Below are 18,168 nucleotides of genomic sequence, written 5' to 3'. Positions count from 1 at the left end.
TCTGTGATGGTATGGGGGTGTATTAGTGCCCAAGACATGGGTAACTTATACATCTGTGAAGGCGCCATTAATGCTGAAAGGTACATACAGGTTTTGGAGCAACATATGTTGCCATCCAAGCAACGTTACCATGGACGCCCCTGCTTATTTCAGCAAGACAATGCCAAGCCACGTGTTACATCAACGTGGCTTCATAGTAAAAGAGTGCGGGTACTAGACTGGCCTGCCTGTAGTCCAGACCTGTCTCCCATTGAAAATGTGTGGCGCATTATGAAGCCTAAAATACCACAACGGAGACCCCCGGACTGTTGAACAACTTAAGCTGTACATCAAGCAAGAATGGGAAAGAATTCCACCTGAGAAGCTTAAAACATGTGTCTCCTCAGTTCCCAAACGTTTACTGAGTGTTGTTAAAAGGAAAGGCCATGTAACACAGTGGTGAACGTGCCCTTTCCCAACTACTTTGGCACATGTTGCAGCCATGAAATTCTAAGTTAATTATTATTCGCGAAAAAAAAATAAAGTTTATGAGTTTGAACATCAAATATCTTGTCTTTGTAGTGCATTCAATTGAATATGGGTTGAAAAGGATTTGCAAATCATTGTATTCCGTTTATATTTACATCTAACACAATCTCCCAACTCATATGGAAACAGGGTTTGTATAAATATATATATATATATATATATACTGTATATATATACACAGTATATATATATATATATATATATATATATATATATATATATATATATATATATATATATATATATATATATATATATATATATATATATATATATATGTGTGTGTGTGTGTCCTGGGTATGACTCAAAACTGCATCCGGTGATGAGGCTTCAGTTCGGGAGTTCTGGAGTTTTGGGGAAGGAGGAGTTACCCCTCAGTCATCATTATTCCCAGGTCCATTCTGACCCGGGGTGGTAGTACCTGTCAGGGTCCCAGCTATGGGTTTAAATAGCTTGCAGAGACCGCCTCAAAAGTCTCTGCCTCATTGACCAGTGCCTACTGGCTAACCACTTGGTTATAGGCTACGGGAGAAAACCCCTAACGAAAAATCTGTGGCGAGGACCCGCATTAGGCAGTCACCAACAGACCGGTGCTCTGGCAGTCCTCTGCAACACCATGCGGAAGAAGGTTGTCATGAGCTTTTCATGCCACTGGAGGACACCACATGGGGCCAAGACAAAACAGTGCGGGTAGAGATTGCGCACTTCTACCACCACTTAAATCAATTCACTGCGCAGGTGTTTTGCTCCTCCTCAGCACTACCCCCAACCTCCCCGCCCTCAAGTCCTGCGACGATGGGGAAGGGTGGCTGGTACAGGTCAAGGATGTGACTGGCAGTACCTAGCCCAACCCTGCACGTAGGCGGCGTGCGAGTGAAGGTCGCTGTGGCATGGGATGGAACAGCATGCCTCCCCGGCAGCTTCGCACGTGACTGAACAGCACCGCTCTGCTCACCCTGAAATGGGAAGGGCCTAGAAAAGGTGGCCTAAAAATGGTCTGTTCCTCATCGCCCGGGCAGCCTACCGCAGCTGCCGGGCCATCCCTTTATGCGGTCGAAAACAATCGTACAAGACAAACAAAATTCCCTTCACAATAGCGTCATGGAACGTCCGCACACTTTTTGGATGTGCGTGATCTCTCCTGCCGCCCGCAGCGAAGAACAGCACTCGTTGCGCATGAACTAAACCGATACGGCATTGACATAGCCGCCCTGAGCGAAACCCGCTTACATGGGGAAGACTCAATTACGGAGGCGGGAGAAGGCTACACTTTCTTCTGGAAGGGTCATCCAGAAGGCTCCCGTCGTCTACATGGAGTGGGTTTTGCCGCCAGGACAAGCCTTCTTCACAATATCCCGGAATCTCCAGTGGGTATAAGCGAAAGGCTCATGACGTGGCGTGTACCACTCACCAAAAATCGCCATGTCACCCTTATCAGCGCCTACGCCCCAACCCTGGATGCAGACCTTGAGAGCAAGGACACATTCTATGCCTCACTAAACTCCGCCATTGAGGAAACGCCTCCCACCGACAAGCTCATACTCCTCTGGGATTTTAACGCGAGGGTGGGCTCTGACAGTGGGCTCTGGACCGGAACACTTGGTCAGCACGGGGTTGGTAGGCTTAATGATAATGGGCTTCGCCTCCTTACACTCTGCTCTGAACATCAGTTGATCATCACCAACACCCTGTTCCAGCTCAAGGATAAATTCAAGACCTCCTGGCAACATCCTCGCTCCAAACTTTGGCACCTCCTCGACTATATTATCACCCGTCGTAGAGACAGGAAGGACGTCCTAATCTCCAGAGCGATGCATGGAGCGGACTGCTGGACTGACCATCAAATGATCAGAGCCAAATTTCAGATGGAAGTCCGTCCCCAACTGAAGAAAACATCACGAAACAAGAGACTCAACTGTGAAGCACTCAAATCCAAGCACTCTGTAGACCAGCTCAGAGCACAGCTTGCAGAACATTTGTCTGCAATCCCTGATACCCACCTGGACCCTGACATCAACACCTGCTGGAACTCCCTAAGAACTGCCATCCATCAGGCAGCAGAGGAGTCCCTTGGGTACACCAGGCGTAAACATCAGGACTGGTTTGACAACAGTGCACCGGATATCCATAAACTTCTCCAGGCAAAACACAAAGCCCATGCTGCTTACCTGGCCAACCCACAATCCATCACACTAAAGACTCGACTCTCCTCCATAAGAGCCGAAGTCCAGCGTACCCTCAGAGCCATGGAAAATGACTGGTGGATCAAGAAAGCCAGCGAGATCCAACTTTATGCTGACACAAACAATTCCCATGGATTTTATGATGCCGTCAAATCCATATATGGTCCACAGAGAAAAAACATAACCCCAGTCAGATCGGCAGACGGAGTCACCCTCTATAAGGACACACCCCAGATCCTAAATAGATGGGCTGAACATTTCAACACTCTCCTTAACTCCGAAAATCCCTCTGACCAGGACATTTTCACCAATTTCCCAACCACTCCTCCTGTCGACCACCTGGACTCCCCGCCTACCTTTGCTGAGGTCCTAAAAGCCATCAAGGGCCTAAAAAACAACAAAAGCCCAGGCCCTGACGGTATCCCAGCTGAGGTGCTGAAGTTTGGTGGCTATCTCCTCACCCGCCGGCTTCACCAATTGATTGATTCCATCTGGTCCTCTGAAGCCATCCCCCAGGAATGGAAAGATGCTGTTATAATAACCATCTTTAAGAGGAAAGGTGACAAAGCCGACTGTGGAAACAGCAGAGGAATTTCCCTGCTCTCGGTTGCTGGGAAAGTTCTTGCCCGGGTCATGCTCTCTCGTTTAGTTACTCACATCTCTGAGAACATCCTGCCTGAATCACAGTGTGGATTCAGAAGAGATCGCAGTACTACTGACATGATCTTTGTAGCCAGGCAGGTACAAGAAAAGTGCCGGGAACACCACCAGGATCTGTACATCGCCTTCATCGACCTGTCCAAGGCATTTGACACTGTAAACCGGAATCTCCTCTGGGACTTACTGGGAAGGCTGGGGATTCCGCCAAAGTTCCTCAACATCCTGAGACAACTACACGATGGAATGCGAGCCTCTGTCCGCATTGGAGGCCAGCAATCCCCCTCTTTTAATGTGAAAGTCGGGGTCAGGCAGGGATGTGTCCTAGCCCCTGTCATATTCAACCTCTTTCTCTCAGCAGTCACCCTCCTCACACACAAAGCTCTGGGAACCACAGATGGCATCCACATACAGTTCCGGCTGGACGGCAGTCTCTTCAACATCCGGCGCCTCCAGGCCTTCACTAAAATTACAAAACAACAGATCCTAGAACTTCAGTATGCTGACGATTGTGCTCTCCTTGCCCACACGCCAGAATCTCTACAACGTGCACTTAACGTGGTCTCATCCACATACAGTGCCCTAGGACTCAAGGTCAACATTTCAAAAACACAGATCATTGCGCAACACTCTACCCACCAGTCAGAAGTGCCTGTCTTCAACATTGATGGTCAGCAGCTCACCATCGTTCCACATTTCACCTACCTCGGAAGTGTCCTGTCCCCCACCTGTAACATCGATAATGACATCCAGGTCCGTGTTGGTTTAGCGTCTGCTGCCTTCGGTAGGCTCAAAACCAGGGTCTTCCTGAACAGAAACCTGATAGTTTCCACCAAAGCAGCTGTTTACAAAGCAGTTTGTCTGCAATCCATCGGAAGCTCGGAAGCCTGGACCCCTTACCAAAGGCACGTCAGAATCCTGGAGAGATACCACATCCGCTGCCTGCAACGGATTCTGGGTCTGACCTGGGAGGACAGAGTCCCACATGTGGATATTTATGACCGGACCAAAACACCCAGCATCCAAGTGTTCCTTGCGCAAAGACATCTGCGCTGGGTGGGGCATGTAATCCGCATGCCCGCCCAGAGGCTCCCCCGACAGATCCTCTACGGCCAACTCCAGGAAGGCTGTAGGTCTCCTGGGGGTCAGCGGAAACGCTACAAGGACCACATAAAAACCCTCCTGAAGCGCTGTGCTATCCAGCCTTCCGCACTGGAAGTCTTGGCTGCTGATCGCCACACATGGCGCAACTGCAGTCACGCCGGCATTGCTCATCTCCAGGAGCAGACCACTGAGAGGAGAAAACAACAACGTTTACAGCGACATCAGCGCGCTGCAGGGGCCCCCCTCTCAAGCGTGGACTACATCTGCCCCACATGTGGCAAACCATGCGGGTCGCGCATTGGCCTGCACAGCCACATGCAATGGCATATACGAAACCCCCCTCAATAACCCATTACTGGAGCAACGTCATCATTGTAATCGATGGACAGACAAAGAGAGAAGAGTGTGTGTGTGTGTGTATGTATATGTACAGTATATATGTATGTATATATATATACACGTATATATTAATACCTGTATATATCTATATGTTTTATTTTATTTATCAATGCATCTCTTCTTTTATTGTATTCAACATTTTGTTTGTATAAAGATGTTGATTGCGCAACCTCGTTAATGTTTGTCATGTTATATTATATTGTAAGTGCCGTAATTTTGAATATGTACTGTTTTTGTGTTAAATTTTCCAATTAAAATAATATACATATAATGTATATATATATATATATATATATATATATATATATATATATATATATATATATATATATATATATATATATATATATATATATATATATATATATATATATATATATATATATATATATATATATATATATATATATATATTAATTTTTTTGTAATTTAAAAAAAATGTATTCATCCATTTGTATTGTCTCTTTATTTAATTATATGTAGGTAATATATATAGTATATATTGTGTGTATATATATATATATATATAAATATATATATATATATATATATATATATATATATATATATATATATATATATATATATATATATATATATATATATATATATATATATATATATATATATATATATATATATATATATATATATATATATATATACATATATATATATATATTTTTTTTTTTTAAGTGTATTTATTTGTATTGTCTCTTGCTTTATTTTATTTAACATTGTTTATTTGTACAAAGATGTTGATTACTCAACATTATTCATGGTTGTGATCATGTAATATATTGGAATTGCCTTAATTCGTCTGTATATTTTCAATAAGGACTATTTGTGTGATCAATTAGAAAAAAAAAATCCGACCGGAAACGCAGCTACTTCCTGTTCCGGTTTGACCTCCGTTTGGTGTTTTCGTCGATGTGGTCAGTGAATGTAAAAAAGAACATAGTCGTAGTTTAAGTGGTAATTAGTTCCAAAAATGTCGACCATTGGCGCGCTGCACAAATTTCAGTCCCGTTTAACGGAGCGGTTTACCTACGCCGCCATGGAGATTTATAAAGAAGTGGAGCATATTGTGAGAGGATATCAGGAGGAGAACCAGCGTCTGCGCTTCTTACTACACAACATGAGAAACTCATCCAATATTGGTTTGTAACTTTACTCAATGTTTACACCACCTACGTGAAATATTCATCTTTTATCAATCATTACTTACGTAAACAGGAAAAAATGGGAACAGTGTACTCAGTCACATGTTAGTTAACACACAGTTTTTCAACCTTTTCTGAGCCAAGGCACATTTTTTTTATTGAAAAAATCTCGAGGCACACCACCGGCAGAAAACATTAAAAAATTAAACTCAGCAGCCGATATTGACAGTAAAAAGTCGTTCTCGCAATTTTAGGATATTAATTCAAACCATAACCAAGCATGCATCACTATAGCTCTTGTCTCAAAGTAGGTGTATTATCACCACCTGTCACATCACACCCTGACTTATTTTGACTTTTTTGCTGTTTTCCTGTGTGTAGTGTTTTACTTCTTGTCTTGCACTCCTATTTTGTTGTTGATTGTCATGTCATGTACGGTTGTACTTTGTGGACGCCGTCTGCTGATCCACACGCTGTAAGTCTTTGCTGTCGTCCAGCATTCTGTTTTTGTTTACTTTGCAGCCGGTTCAGTTTTAGCTACGTTTTGCATGGCCATCCCTAATCTTCAATGTCTTTTCTTAGCGGCACTTGCCTTTTGTTTATTTTTGGTTTAAGCATTAGATACCTTTTTGCCTTCACGCTGTCGTCTGCATATTGTGATCACCACAAACCATGTTGAACCATGTGAATAATACTGTATAATAGACTGTATTTGTTATTCACATGTGAATAATGCTGTATAATAGACTGTATTTATATTATTCACATGTGAATAATGCTGTATAACAGACTGTATTTATGTTATTCACATGTGAATAATGCTGTACAATAGACTGTATTTATGTTATTCACATGTGAATAATGCTGTATAATAGACTGTATTTATATTATTCACATGTGAATAATGCTGTATAAGAGACTGTATTTATATTATTCACATGTAAAAAATACCTAAGTGTTTATTGTCTATTGTGAGCGAACTGTGGTGCTGAATTTCCCCCAAGGATCAATAAAGTACTTTCTTTCAATTCTATTCTAATCTATTCTATTCTATTATATTATATGTTGGCAACTACAAAGCAATTAGCTACCTGCTGCCACCTACTGATATGGAAGAGTATTACACAGTTACTCCGCCGATCTCTAGACAGCGCAGACACTCAACGGCACATTTGCGGATTCTAATTACTGGTTTGCAAAACATATTTGTAACACAATTAGGTCAATTAGATAATCTCCCACGGCACACCAGACTGTATCTCACGGTACACTAGTGTGCCGCGGCACAGTGGTTGAAAAACACTGTTCTTGTTATACCCAATGTCAAATATATTTTTCTCTTCTTTCCCTCAATAGATAACAATAGAGTCTCTATATCAGCTACAGCTGTCAAAGAGCAACCTCCTAAGATGGACTCTCCTATGAAGATACCAGAGCCTTTGACTAAAACACCTCAATTGGGACATAATACATTTGAGACATTTGCCAACATACCTGAAGATGAGCCAACAGAAGAATCCAAGCCACTGGCAAATATACTTAAAGAGGAGCTGACGGAAATACCTGTGTCACCTGCAAAGGTTTTCCAGTCACTGGCCTACATATCTGATGAGCAGCAAATAGAATATGATGGGAACTTAGCAGCAGAAGTAGAAAGCGAAGACAATTGCATCACGGAAGAGTGTCTTCAAAGTGAGGCCAACGATGAAGTCACTACCTCGCTGCGGGATATGGCGTTTGGTAACTTCAACACACCCAAAGAAGACCAAGGACCTCTGCAACCTCCAAAAAACTCGTACAAAAAGGTACTTTTGTTTTTCGTTCTTTGTTTACATTTGTATAATTACATTTAGGGATGTTTCATCTTACCGATCACATGCAGGGATATTCAACTCCATTGTTTTGGGGGCCACATTTCCAGAAAGCTAAGGACTGTGGGGCCGGACTTTCCCCTTCATTATTCATTTTGCTTTGTATATTTGGTGGAACCAGTGTCATCTACAGTAGGCGTTTGATTTTGGTCTATTTGTTTTTAAGGACCTTCTGCAAAAAAGTTAGTCAAAGATCATCTCTACGACAGCAAACTAGTGCTTTTAAGAATCTGCTGCAAAAATGACTTGCAAGTTTTTGGAACTGAACTTAAATAGCCCAAATGATGAATAAGAGAGGACCTAAACAGGAACCCTGCGGAAACACCACTAGTATAACCAAATAAGTTGAACACATCTAAAGTAAACAAGCTACAGCAATCAACAAGTTACATTCGCGATCAAAAGTGTACATACACTTGTAAAGAACATAATGTCATGGCTGTCTTGAGTTTCCAATCATTTCTACAACTCTTATTTTTTGGTGATAGAGTGATTGGAGCACATACTTGTTGGTCACAAAAAACATTCATGAAGTTTGGTTCTTTTATGAATTTATTATGGGTCTACTGAAAATGTGAGCAAATCTGCTGGGTCATAAGTATACATACAGCAATGTTAATATTTGCTTACATGTCCCTTGGCAAGTTTCACTGCAATAAGGCGCTTTTGGTAGCCATCCACAAGCTTCTGCTTGAATTTTTGACCACTCCTCTTGACAAAATTGGTGCAGTTCAGCTAAATTTGTTGATTTTCTGACATGGACTTGTTTCTTCAGCATTGTCCACACGTTTAAGTCAGGACTTTGGGAAGGCCATTCGAAAACCTTCATTCTAGCCCGATTTAGTCATTCCTTTACCACATTTGACGTGTGTTTGGGGTCATTGTCCTGTTGGAACACCCAACTGCGCCTAAGACCCAACCTCCGGGTTGATGATTTTAGCTTGTCCTGAAGAATTTGGAGGTAATTCTCCTTTTTCATTGTCCAGTTTAAAGCACCAGTTCCATTGGCAGCAAAACAGGCCCAGAGCATAATACTACCACCACCATGCTTGACGGTAGGATAGGTGTTCCTGGGATTAAAGGCCTCATCTTTTCTCCTACAAACATATTGCTGGTTATTGTGGCCAAACAGCTCAATTTTTGTTTCATCTGACATCACATGGACAAAGATAAGACCTTCTGGAGGAAAGTGGGCTTTGCTCCCACTCTAACCAAGAACCTGGTGAAAACCTGTTTAAATACTAACTCTGTGTGTTTTACTTATCCCACATGTTACCACAGAGGAGTACCAGGGAGGACAAGCCAAAGAGGAAAAACGTGATGACGACCATAGCACTGAAAAAGGAACTTATCGCCAAGTGGGAGAGGGGTACGCGTGTCTCTGACCTGGCTGTTCAGTACAATATGGCTAAGTCAACGATATCGACCATACTGAAGAGAAAAGAAGCCATCAAAGCTGCTGATGTGGCAAAAGGGGTGAAAACACTTAGCAGCAGAAGAAGTGATAAAGTGGAAGAAGTGGAAAAAGTTCTGCTGGAGTGGATTACCCATAAACAGTTGAGGGGCGACACAGTGTCAGAGACCCTCATTTGTGACAAGGCCAGGGAGCTGCATAATGCTCTGACTCGAGACAACCCAGGGGGCAGTGCTGACGAGTTCAAAGCTAGTAAGGGCTGGTTTTGCAAATTTAAAAAAAGAAGTGGAATCCATGGCGTGCTAAGGCCAGGAGAGGCTGCCAGGGCTGAAAAGGAAAGCAACCACAGATTTGAAGATGAATTTGAAGACTTGGTTGACAACCATGGCTTTCTCTCTTAACAAGTGTTTGTGATGGAACTGGAAGATAAGAACACCTGCAGCACAAGACAGAGAAGACCAATTTTGGGGACTGAATATAAAAGTACTGCACGTGTACTAGTTTTTAAAAAATAAAAACTATACGTTTTGGAATACCTGACAGTTTTGAGAAGTGTGATGGACCTGTTGACTCGTGCAATACAATCAAAGATAAACCTTTCAAAAGGTTACAAAGAGGGCAGTGTAATGTGAAACTGAGCCTTTGTACTGTCCAGAGATTTTGAAGGCTTTGAAACCATTGTCCATGGACCTGGACATAGATAAACAGTGCTTCTGAGGGCTGGCAAACTGCAGTCTTCATGGGCAAAGAGAATCTGCTAAGGAACTGTGTGAGAAGGAGGAGTATGTGAGCAACAAGAGTCCCATTGCAAAAGTCTGCAGTCCATTTGTGCAATCTCACCTCCCAAGATGCTGTCTGACCCCTCATCCAAGTTAAGGTTGAGTATGTTTTCTTGTTTTTACATTTGACCATGACTTGTTACCTACAAACCCCGTTTCCATATGAGTTGGGAAATTGTGTTAGATGTAAATATAAACGGAATACATCCATCCATCCATTTTCTACCGCTTATTCCCTTCGGGGTCGCGGGGGCGCTGGAGCCTATCTCAGCTACAATCGGGCGGAAGGCGGGGTACACCCTGGACAAGTCGCCACTTCATAGCAGGGCCAACACAGATAGACAGACAACATTCACACTCACATTCACACACTAGAGCCAATTTAGTGTTGCCAATCAACCTATCCCCAGATGCATGTCTTTGGAGGTGGGAGGAAGCCGGAGTACCCGGAGGGAACCCACTCAGTCATGGGGAGAACATGCAAACTCCACACAGAAATATCCCGAGACCAGGATTGTACTCACGACTACTCAGAACCTTCGTATTGTGAGGCAGACACACTAACCCCTCTTCCACCGTGCTAATGATTTGCAAATAATTTTCAACCCATATTCAGTTGAATATGCTACAAAGACAACATATTTTATGTTCAAACTGATAAACATTTTTTCTTTGCAAATAATCATTAACTGGATGAAAATGGATGGATGGATGGATATATATATATATATAATTGATATAAATTATATATATATATATATATATATATATATATATATATATATATATATATATATATATATATATATATATATATATATATATATATATATATAATGATATCAATTATATTATATATATATATTATACATATTATATGTATATATATGTGTATATATATATATATGTATGTATATATATATATATATATATATATATATATATATATATATATATATATATATACATACATATATATACATATATACATATATATATATAATTTATATAATTATATATATAATTTATCTAAATTACATACATATATAATTATATAAATTATATTATACAAACTCCGTTTCCATATGAGTTGGGAAATTGTGTTAGATGTAAGTATAAACGGAATACAATGATTTGCAAATCATTTTCAACCCATATTCAGTTGAATATGCTACAAAGACAACATATTTGATGTTCAAACTGATAAACATTTTTTTGTTTTGCAAATAATCATTAACTTTAGAATTTGATGCCAGCAACACGGGACAAAGAAGTTGGGAAAGGTGGCAATAAATACTGATAAAGTTGAGGAATGCTCATCAAACACTTATTTGGAACATCCCACAGATGAACAGGCGAATTGGGAACAGGTGGGTGCCATGATTGGGTATAAAAGTCGATTCCATGAAATGCTCAGTCATTCACAAACAAGGATGGGGCGAGGGTCACCACTTTGTCAACAAATGTGTGAGCAAATTGTTGAACAGTTTCAGAAAAACCTTTCTCAACCAGCTATTGCAAGGAATTTAGGGATTTCACCATCTACGGTCTGTAATATCATCAAAGGGTTCAGAGAATCTGGAGAAATCACTGCACGTAAGCAGCTAAGCCCGTGACCTTCGATCCCTCAGGCTGTACTGCATCAACAAGCGACATCAGTGTGTAAAGGATATCATCACATGGGCTCAGGAACACTTCAGAAACCCACTGTCAGTAACTACAGTTGGTCGCTGCATCTGTAAGTGCAAGTTAAAACTCTCCTATGCAAGGCGAAAACCGTTTATCAACAACACCCAGAAACGCAGTCGGCTTCGCTAGGCCTGAGCTCATCTAAGATGGACTGATACAAAGTGGAAAAGTGTTCCGTGATCTGACGAGTCCACATTTCAAATTGTTTTTGGAAACTGTGGCCGTCGTGTCCTCCGGACCAAAGAGGAAAAGAACCATCCGGATTGTTATAGGCGCAAAGTTGAAAAGCCAGCAACTGTGATGGTATGGGGGTGTATTAGTGCCCAAGACATGGGTAACTTACACATTTGTGAAGGCACCATTAATGCTGAAAGGTACATAAGGTTTTGGAGCAACATATGTTGCCATCCAAGCAACGTTACCATGGACGCTCCTGCTTATTTCAGCAAGACAATGCCAAGCCACGTGTTACATCAACGTGGCTTCATAGTAAAAGAGTGCGGGTACTAGACTGGCCTGCCTGTAGTCCAGACCTGTCTCCCATTGAAAATGTGTGGCGCCTTATGAAGCCTAAAATACCACAACGAAGACCCCCGGACTGTTGAACAACTTAAGCTGTACATCAAGCAAGAATGGGATATAATTCCACCTGAGAAGCTTAAAAAATGTGTCTCCTCAGTTCCCAAATGTTTACTGAGTGTTGTTAAAAGGAAAGGCCATGTAACACAGTGGTGAACATGCCCTTTCCCAACTACTTTGGCACGTGTTGCAGCCATGAAATTCTAAGTTAATTATTATTTGCAAAAAAAAAAAAAGTTTATGAGTTTGAACATCAAATATCTTGTCTTTGTAGTGCATTTAATTGAATATGGGTTGAAAAGGATTTGCAAATCATTGTATTCCGTTTAAATTTACATCTAACACAATTTCCCAACTCATATGGAAACGGGGTTTGTATATTACACCTGATTGAGGTTCCAAAAATCCCTAATTCTTAAACTCATAAGCTGATGCAATGTTTTAAAAAAAATGTTTTGCTGCAACTTGTGAAAAAGCTTCCGCAAAATCAAGCATTTTACCAAACTCAAACAAACAAAGCCCGTGAAAGAATATACACATCGTACTACAGCTCCCATCTCAAAGCACACTAGGCTGAAAAGGGCTTGTTTGCTACGTTGGACGGCCATATCTTGTCCCACCATCTCGTACTGCTCGTCTGCTTCGAAACATGCAAGGAACAGTTAGGGCCGCCTGTAATTGCACAGCAGTATTTATAGGAAGTATATTTTCAAAGAGTGCAAGTATTACTTAACAAAGGCCTCCTCTCAAATACACCATTAATTACAATAAATGCATGTAGTGTCATCTGCACATTAGCATATAGAAACATAGACAATCCCGGGCAAAAATGATGGAATCACCAGTCTTGGAGGATGTTCATTCAGTTGTCAAATTTTGTAGAAAAAAAGCAGATAACTATAGTCATTTTAATTTGAAACTTTCTGCTTTTCAAAAACACTGGGAGAAATTAAGGTAATATATTGTGGTAGAGAGTAACCATTTACTTTTTAGATTTAGTGGAGTAAAAAAATATGGAATCATTCAATACAGAGGAGAAATTGTGGAACCATGAAAAACAAACACAAAAAAACACTAGTACTTTGTTGCACCACCTCTGGCTTTTATAGCAGCTTACAGTCTCTGAGGCATGGACTTAACGAGTGACAAACAGAAGTCTTTATCAATCTTGCTACAGCTTTTTGTGATCAGATCAGCTCTGCAGGTTGGACTCTTGTCGTAGACCATTTTCTTCAATTCCCAACACACATTTTCAATTGGATTGTGATCCGGACTATTTGTAGACCTTTACAATGACCGTATGAATCTTTTTTCTTTCTTTAAAAATTTTTTTTTTTACAGTTTTTGCTCTTTGGCAAGATGCATGATCATCTTGAAAAGTGATGTCATCCGCTCCAAACATATTTCCAATAGATAGTGTAGAAAAAAGTGTCCAAGTAAACTTGTGATTTTATTGAGGATGTGATCTCCCCAGTGCCATGAACTGACATGCAGCCCCATACCATCAATGACTGTGGGCATTTGCAGGTTTTCTTCAGGCAGTCGTCTTCATAAATCTCATTGGTTCTAGCATCATCACCTTGCCCAATGCAGATTCATCACTGAATATGACTTTCATCCAGTCATTCATAGTCCACCATTGCTTCTCCTTAGCCTATTGGAACCTTTTTTTCCCTGTTTAGGTGTTAATGACGGCTTTTGTTTGACTATTCTGTATTCAAAACCTGTTTCTTTTTGGCATTTTTCTACAGTTTGGTCATGGACGGTGACTCCAGTTTCTTTTCTTCATTTGTTCTGCTGTGCATTTTCTGTTTTCAAGACATACTGCTTTAAGTTTTCTGTCTTGACACTTTGATGTTTTCCTTGGTCTACCACTGCCTTCCCATGTTGTCCAGGTTTTAGACAATCAACATCTTTTGCAACACTGTAATGATTCTTGGAGAAGTTTGATAATCCTCTCTTTTGTTTTAATTGACATCTCTGGTGTTGGAGCCTTGATTCATGTCAATCCACCGGCTGCAACAGCTCTCCAAGGTGTGAACACTCCTTTTTAACTGCAGACTAATGAACAGATTTAATCTGAAGAAGGTGTTAGCTTTGGAAATGAACATTTACAAGGTGATTCCATTTTCTGTCAGAATTGAGTGATTCCATATTTCTAACTCTGCTTGATCTAAAAATTAAACTACTAGTGACTACCGCAATTTATATTTAGGATTTCCTTTTTTTTTTAGCTGCAAAGTTGCCATTTGAAAAGACTATAGTTTTGTGTTATGTCTGTTATCTGCTTCTTTTTTTTTACAAAATGAAACCACTGACTAAAGTTATCCTCCAAGTCTGGTGATTCCATCATGTTTTGCCAAGGCTTGTACTCGGCATTACACTGTAATTTATGTGATTGTGCACAGGTGCTTGGTCATCTCCTTCATGAATTGTCATAAAAAAAATGAATGTCTTACTTTTGCTCCTTTCATGTTTTGGATGAACATCATTCCAAAATCCAGATGGCAGAAGACTGCAGGGAGCAGGAGACAACCCTGGTGTTTGCAAGGTAATAAGAAGAACACAGTAATAGTACTTCCTCCTCATATCTTTCTGACAACGTTGACTGCTTTCTTTCAGAATGGAGACCTACAAGTCTTAAAGTTGTTGAAGAGGAGCACTTTGTTTGAAGGTCACCGTGTGCTTGGGCCCTGCTTGAATTCCTGATGTAGTAAGATCCAAGTTTAGAGAACGGAACAGGGCGCCTGAATTTACAAATATTATAGCTACTATTCCCTACAAACTCAGAATCAGTTTGTCACAAGGCACACCTTTTACATAACTTGGACGGCGTCTGGGCAGTAGGACGTTTGGAACTCATGTATTTTCATTATCACATTTTTTTTCTTTAGCTCAATTGTGTGACATGATATAGTCATATCTTAAAGCAGGGGTGTCCAAACTTTTTGACTTAGGGGAAAAAATATGGCCAGGGGCCGAAAGCCGACTGCTAGTAAAGTAAAATATATATGCATGAAATACATATATATATATATATATATATATATATATATATATATATATATATATATATAAATATATGTATGTATGTGTATATATGTATGTATATAGCTTATACATACATATTATAGTAATATAATACATATATAACTAATTATTGATATAGTTGGATATTAAGAGTATGTGACAGTTTGACTCCTACCTTGTTTACTTCCGTGACAAATTCCTTAAAGTTTTGTAATCTATCAGAAATATTAAAGGCCTACTGAAACCCACTGCTACCGACCACGCAGTCTGATAGTTTATATATCAATGATGGAATCTTAACATTGCAACACATGCCAATATAGCACTTATAAAGTGCAATTTTAAATTTCCCGCGAAACTTCCGGTTGAAAACGTCTATGTATGATGACGTATGCGCGTGACGTCAATGGTTGAAACGGAAGTATTCGGACACCATTGTATCCAATACAAAAAGCTCTGTTTTCATCGCAAAATTCCACAGTATTCTGGACATCTGTGTTGGTGAATCTTTTGCAATTTGTTTAATGAACAATGAAGACTGCAAAGAAGAAAGCTGTAGGTGGGATCGGTGTATTAGCGGCTGGCTGCAGCAACACAACCAGGAGGACTTTGACTTGGATAGCAGACGCGCTATCCGACGCTAGCCGCCGACCGCATCGATGATCGGGTGAAGTCCTTCGTCGCTCCGTCGATCGCTGGAACGCAGGTGAGCACGGGTGTTGATGAGCAGATGAGGACTGGCTGGCGTAGGTGGATAGCTAATGTTTTTAGCATAGCTCTGTGAGGTCCCGTAGCTAAGTTAGCTTCAATGGCGTCGTTAGCAACAGCATTGTTAAGCTTCGCCAGGCTGGAAAGCATTAACCGTGTAGTTACATGTCCATGGTTTAATAGTATTGTTGATTTTCTGGTTATCCTTCCAGTCAGGCGTTTATTTCTTTTGTTTCTATCTGCAGTTATGCCCGATGCTATCACGTTAGCTCCGTAGCTAAAGTGCTTCGCCGATGTATTGTCGTGGAGATAAAAGTCACTGTGAATGTCCATTTCGCGTTCTCGACTCTCATTTTCAAGAGGATATAGTATCCGAGGTGGTTTAAAATACAAATCCGTGATCCACAATAGAAAAAGGAGAAAGTGTGGAATCCAATGAGCCCTCTTACCTAAGTTACGGTCAGAGCGAAAAAAGATACGTCCTGCACTGCACTCTAGTCCTTCACTCTCACGTTCCTCATCCACGAATCTTTCATCCTGGCTCAAATTAATGGGGTAATCGTCGCTTTCTCGGTCCGAATCGCTCTCGCTGCTGGTGTAAACAATGGGGAAATGTGAGGAGCCTTTCAACCTGCGACGTCACGATACTTCCGGTACAGGCAAGGCTTTTTTTATCAGCGACCAAAAGTTGCGAACTTTATCGTCGATGTTCTCTACTAAATCCTTTCAGCAAAAATATGCCAATATCGCGAAATTATCAAGTATGACACATAGAATGGATCTGCTATCCCCGTTTAAATTAAAAAAAATCATTTCAGTAGGCCTTTAAGCAGCTATGCGCCAAACATGGATAAGTGTGGAGTGTTTTTCCTATCATGCATTGTAATAGATTTAAATTGGTGCATGGACGTTTTTTTTTCTCTAAAATCCAGGAAGTTCAGTGATCAGGTTGTGTTATGTGTGACCATGTGTATTGACTTTTTGTGTTTGTTGCAATTTTGTAATGCCATGACTAGGGATGGTTGTTTTGATTTGGGTCATACAGTATAAAAAAATGCTGTACTGGAATTTTTTAATGCGCAATTCATGGTCATTGGTTCTCCACAAGATGGCGGCAGATTAATAGAAAGGTAAAATTAATTTGAAGTCACCCCGCGAACCAGATTCCTTATCAAACTCATGACGTCTCGCAAGCCAAAGTGAAAACACTGGCGGGCCGCACTTGGGACGCGGGCCGTAGTTTGGACACCACTGTCTTAAAGCAACAGAGTTTAAAATGGAGTGCCGTTCTCGGTGGCGACCTGCAGAGACGCTATTGATTTAGTTTTCACCAGAGCTGTCTTTTGAGAGAGTATGGCCCACTCCGTTTCAAAGTTGGGACCAAACATAGCGTTGTAGTCATGTGAGGGGCTTTTAACCAATCAGAGAGCGTATGGCCAGACCATCCGCTAAATGATTGGCCAAAAGCTCCTTACACGGCGCCATGTTGGGGACCAAGTCTAAAACCAAGTTGACCATACTCTCCATACACAGTTCTGGTTTCAACTAAATAACACAAGTTAAATTCTTTGTTTAGTTTTTTATTGATGCGTCCGTAGTACCTTTTCCTTTATTTTCTACATGTGACTAAGACCTGGTGCTATTAGTTCCCTATAGTTGCATATTGACGGACCACACAACATTAGGAACAAATGTACAAGCTACAAGAATGCTTTAGTATTTGCCTATAGTAGTACACAGTAGTATCTTAACTTAAATTGTTTGGTGACGGTGCTCTAACTTAAAACACGTCCATCTCAAATCAAGGTCAATGAATTGGTGCTTGGGCCTCAAAACATAACAATGTCAAAATGTAACATGCCTTATAGAAAAAACAATTGAATAGAATGTACTACAAATAACTACAGTAGTTTTATGAACTATTGTAATAATAGTGCACAGCTTTTTCCTTGAAGAGTGGACTGCTACAGTATTATGTTTCATCAGCACCTTTTTTATACTTTCATGGATAAATGTCCACCGTTAAGATATTTTTTAAACATTCTTAGCTGGTGTTAGACTCAT

At 40.6% G+C, this 18,168-nt stretch overlaps 1 protein-coding gene across 1 annotated transcript; it reads left to right on the top strand.

Annotated features, from left to right (window-relative positions):
- The first annotated feature begins 5,766 nt into the window (after nucleotides 1-5,766).
- LOC133636948 (uncharacterized) lies at nucleotides 5,767-15,356 on the top strand. The gene is made up of 5 exons (XM_062030452.1): nucleotides 5,767-6,031; nucleotides 7,391-7,839; nucleotides 9,187-10,196; nucleotides 14,871-14,917; nucleotides 14,989-15,356. Exons 1-3 carry the CDS (start codon nucleotides 5,863-5,865, stop codon nucleotides 9,718-9,720), a joined length of 1,152 nt encoding a protein of 383 aa, XP_061886436.1. The 5' UTR covers nucleotides 5,767-5,862; the 3' UTR covers nucleotides 9,721-10,196; nucleotides 14,871-14,917; nucleotides 14,989-15,356.
- Nucleotides 15,357-18,168: the final 2,812 nt, after the last annotated feature.

This window comes from Entelurus aequoreus, linkage group LG01, assembly GCF_033978785.1.
Source record: "Entelurus aequoreus isolate RoL-2023_Sb linkage group LG01, RoL_Eaeq_v1.1, whole genome shotgun sequence".
In the NCBI taxonomy this organism is placed as follows: domain Eukaryota; kingdom Metazoa; phylum Chordata; class Actinopteri; order Syngnathiformes; family Syngnathidae; genus Entelurus; species Entelurus aequoreus.
This window is presented reverse-complemented; position numbering and strand designations above follow the sequence as displayed.

What these genes read in the sequence shown, in the direction of transcription:
- LOC133636948 (XM_062030452.1), top strand. Translation starts at nt 5,863, where the DNA reads ATGTCGACCATTGGCGCGCTGCACAAATTTCAGTCCCGTTTAACGGAG. An exon ending in GAGAAACTCATCCAATATTG is followed by an intron (nt 6,032 to 7,390) that starts GTTTGTAACTTT and finishes TTCCCTCAATAG; the next exon opens with ATAACAATAGAGTCTCTATA. An exon ending in CAAAAAACTCGTACAAAAAG is followed by an intron (nt 7,840 to 9,186) that starts GTACTTTTGTTT and finishes ATGTTACCACAG; the next exon opens with AGGAGTACCAGGGAGGACAA.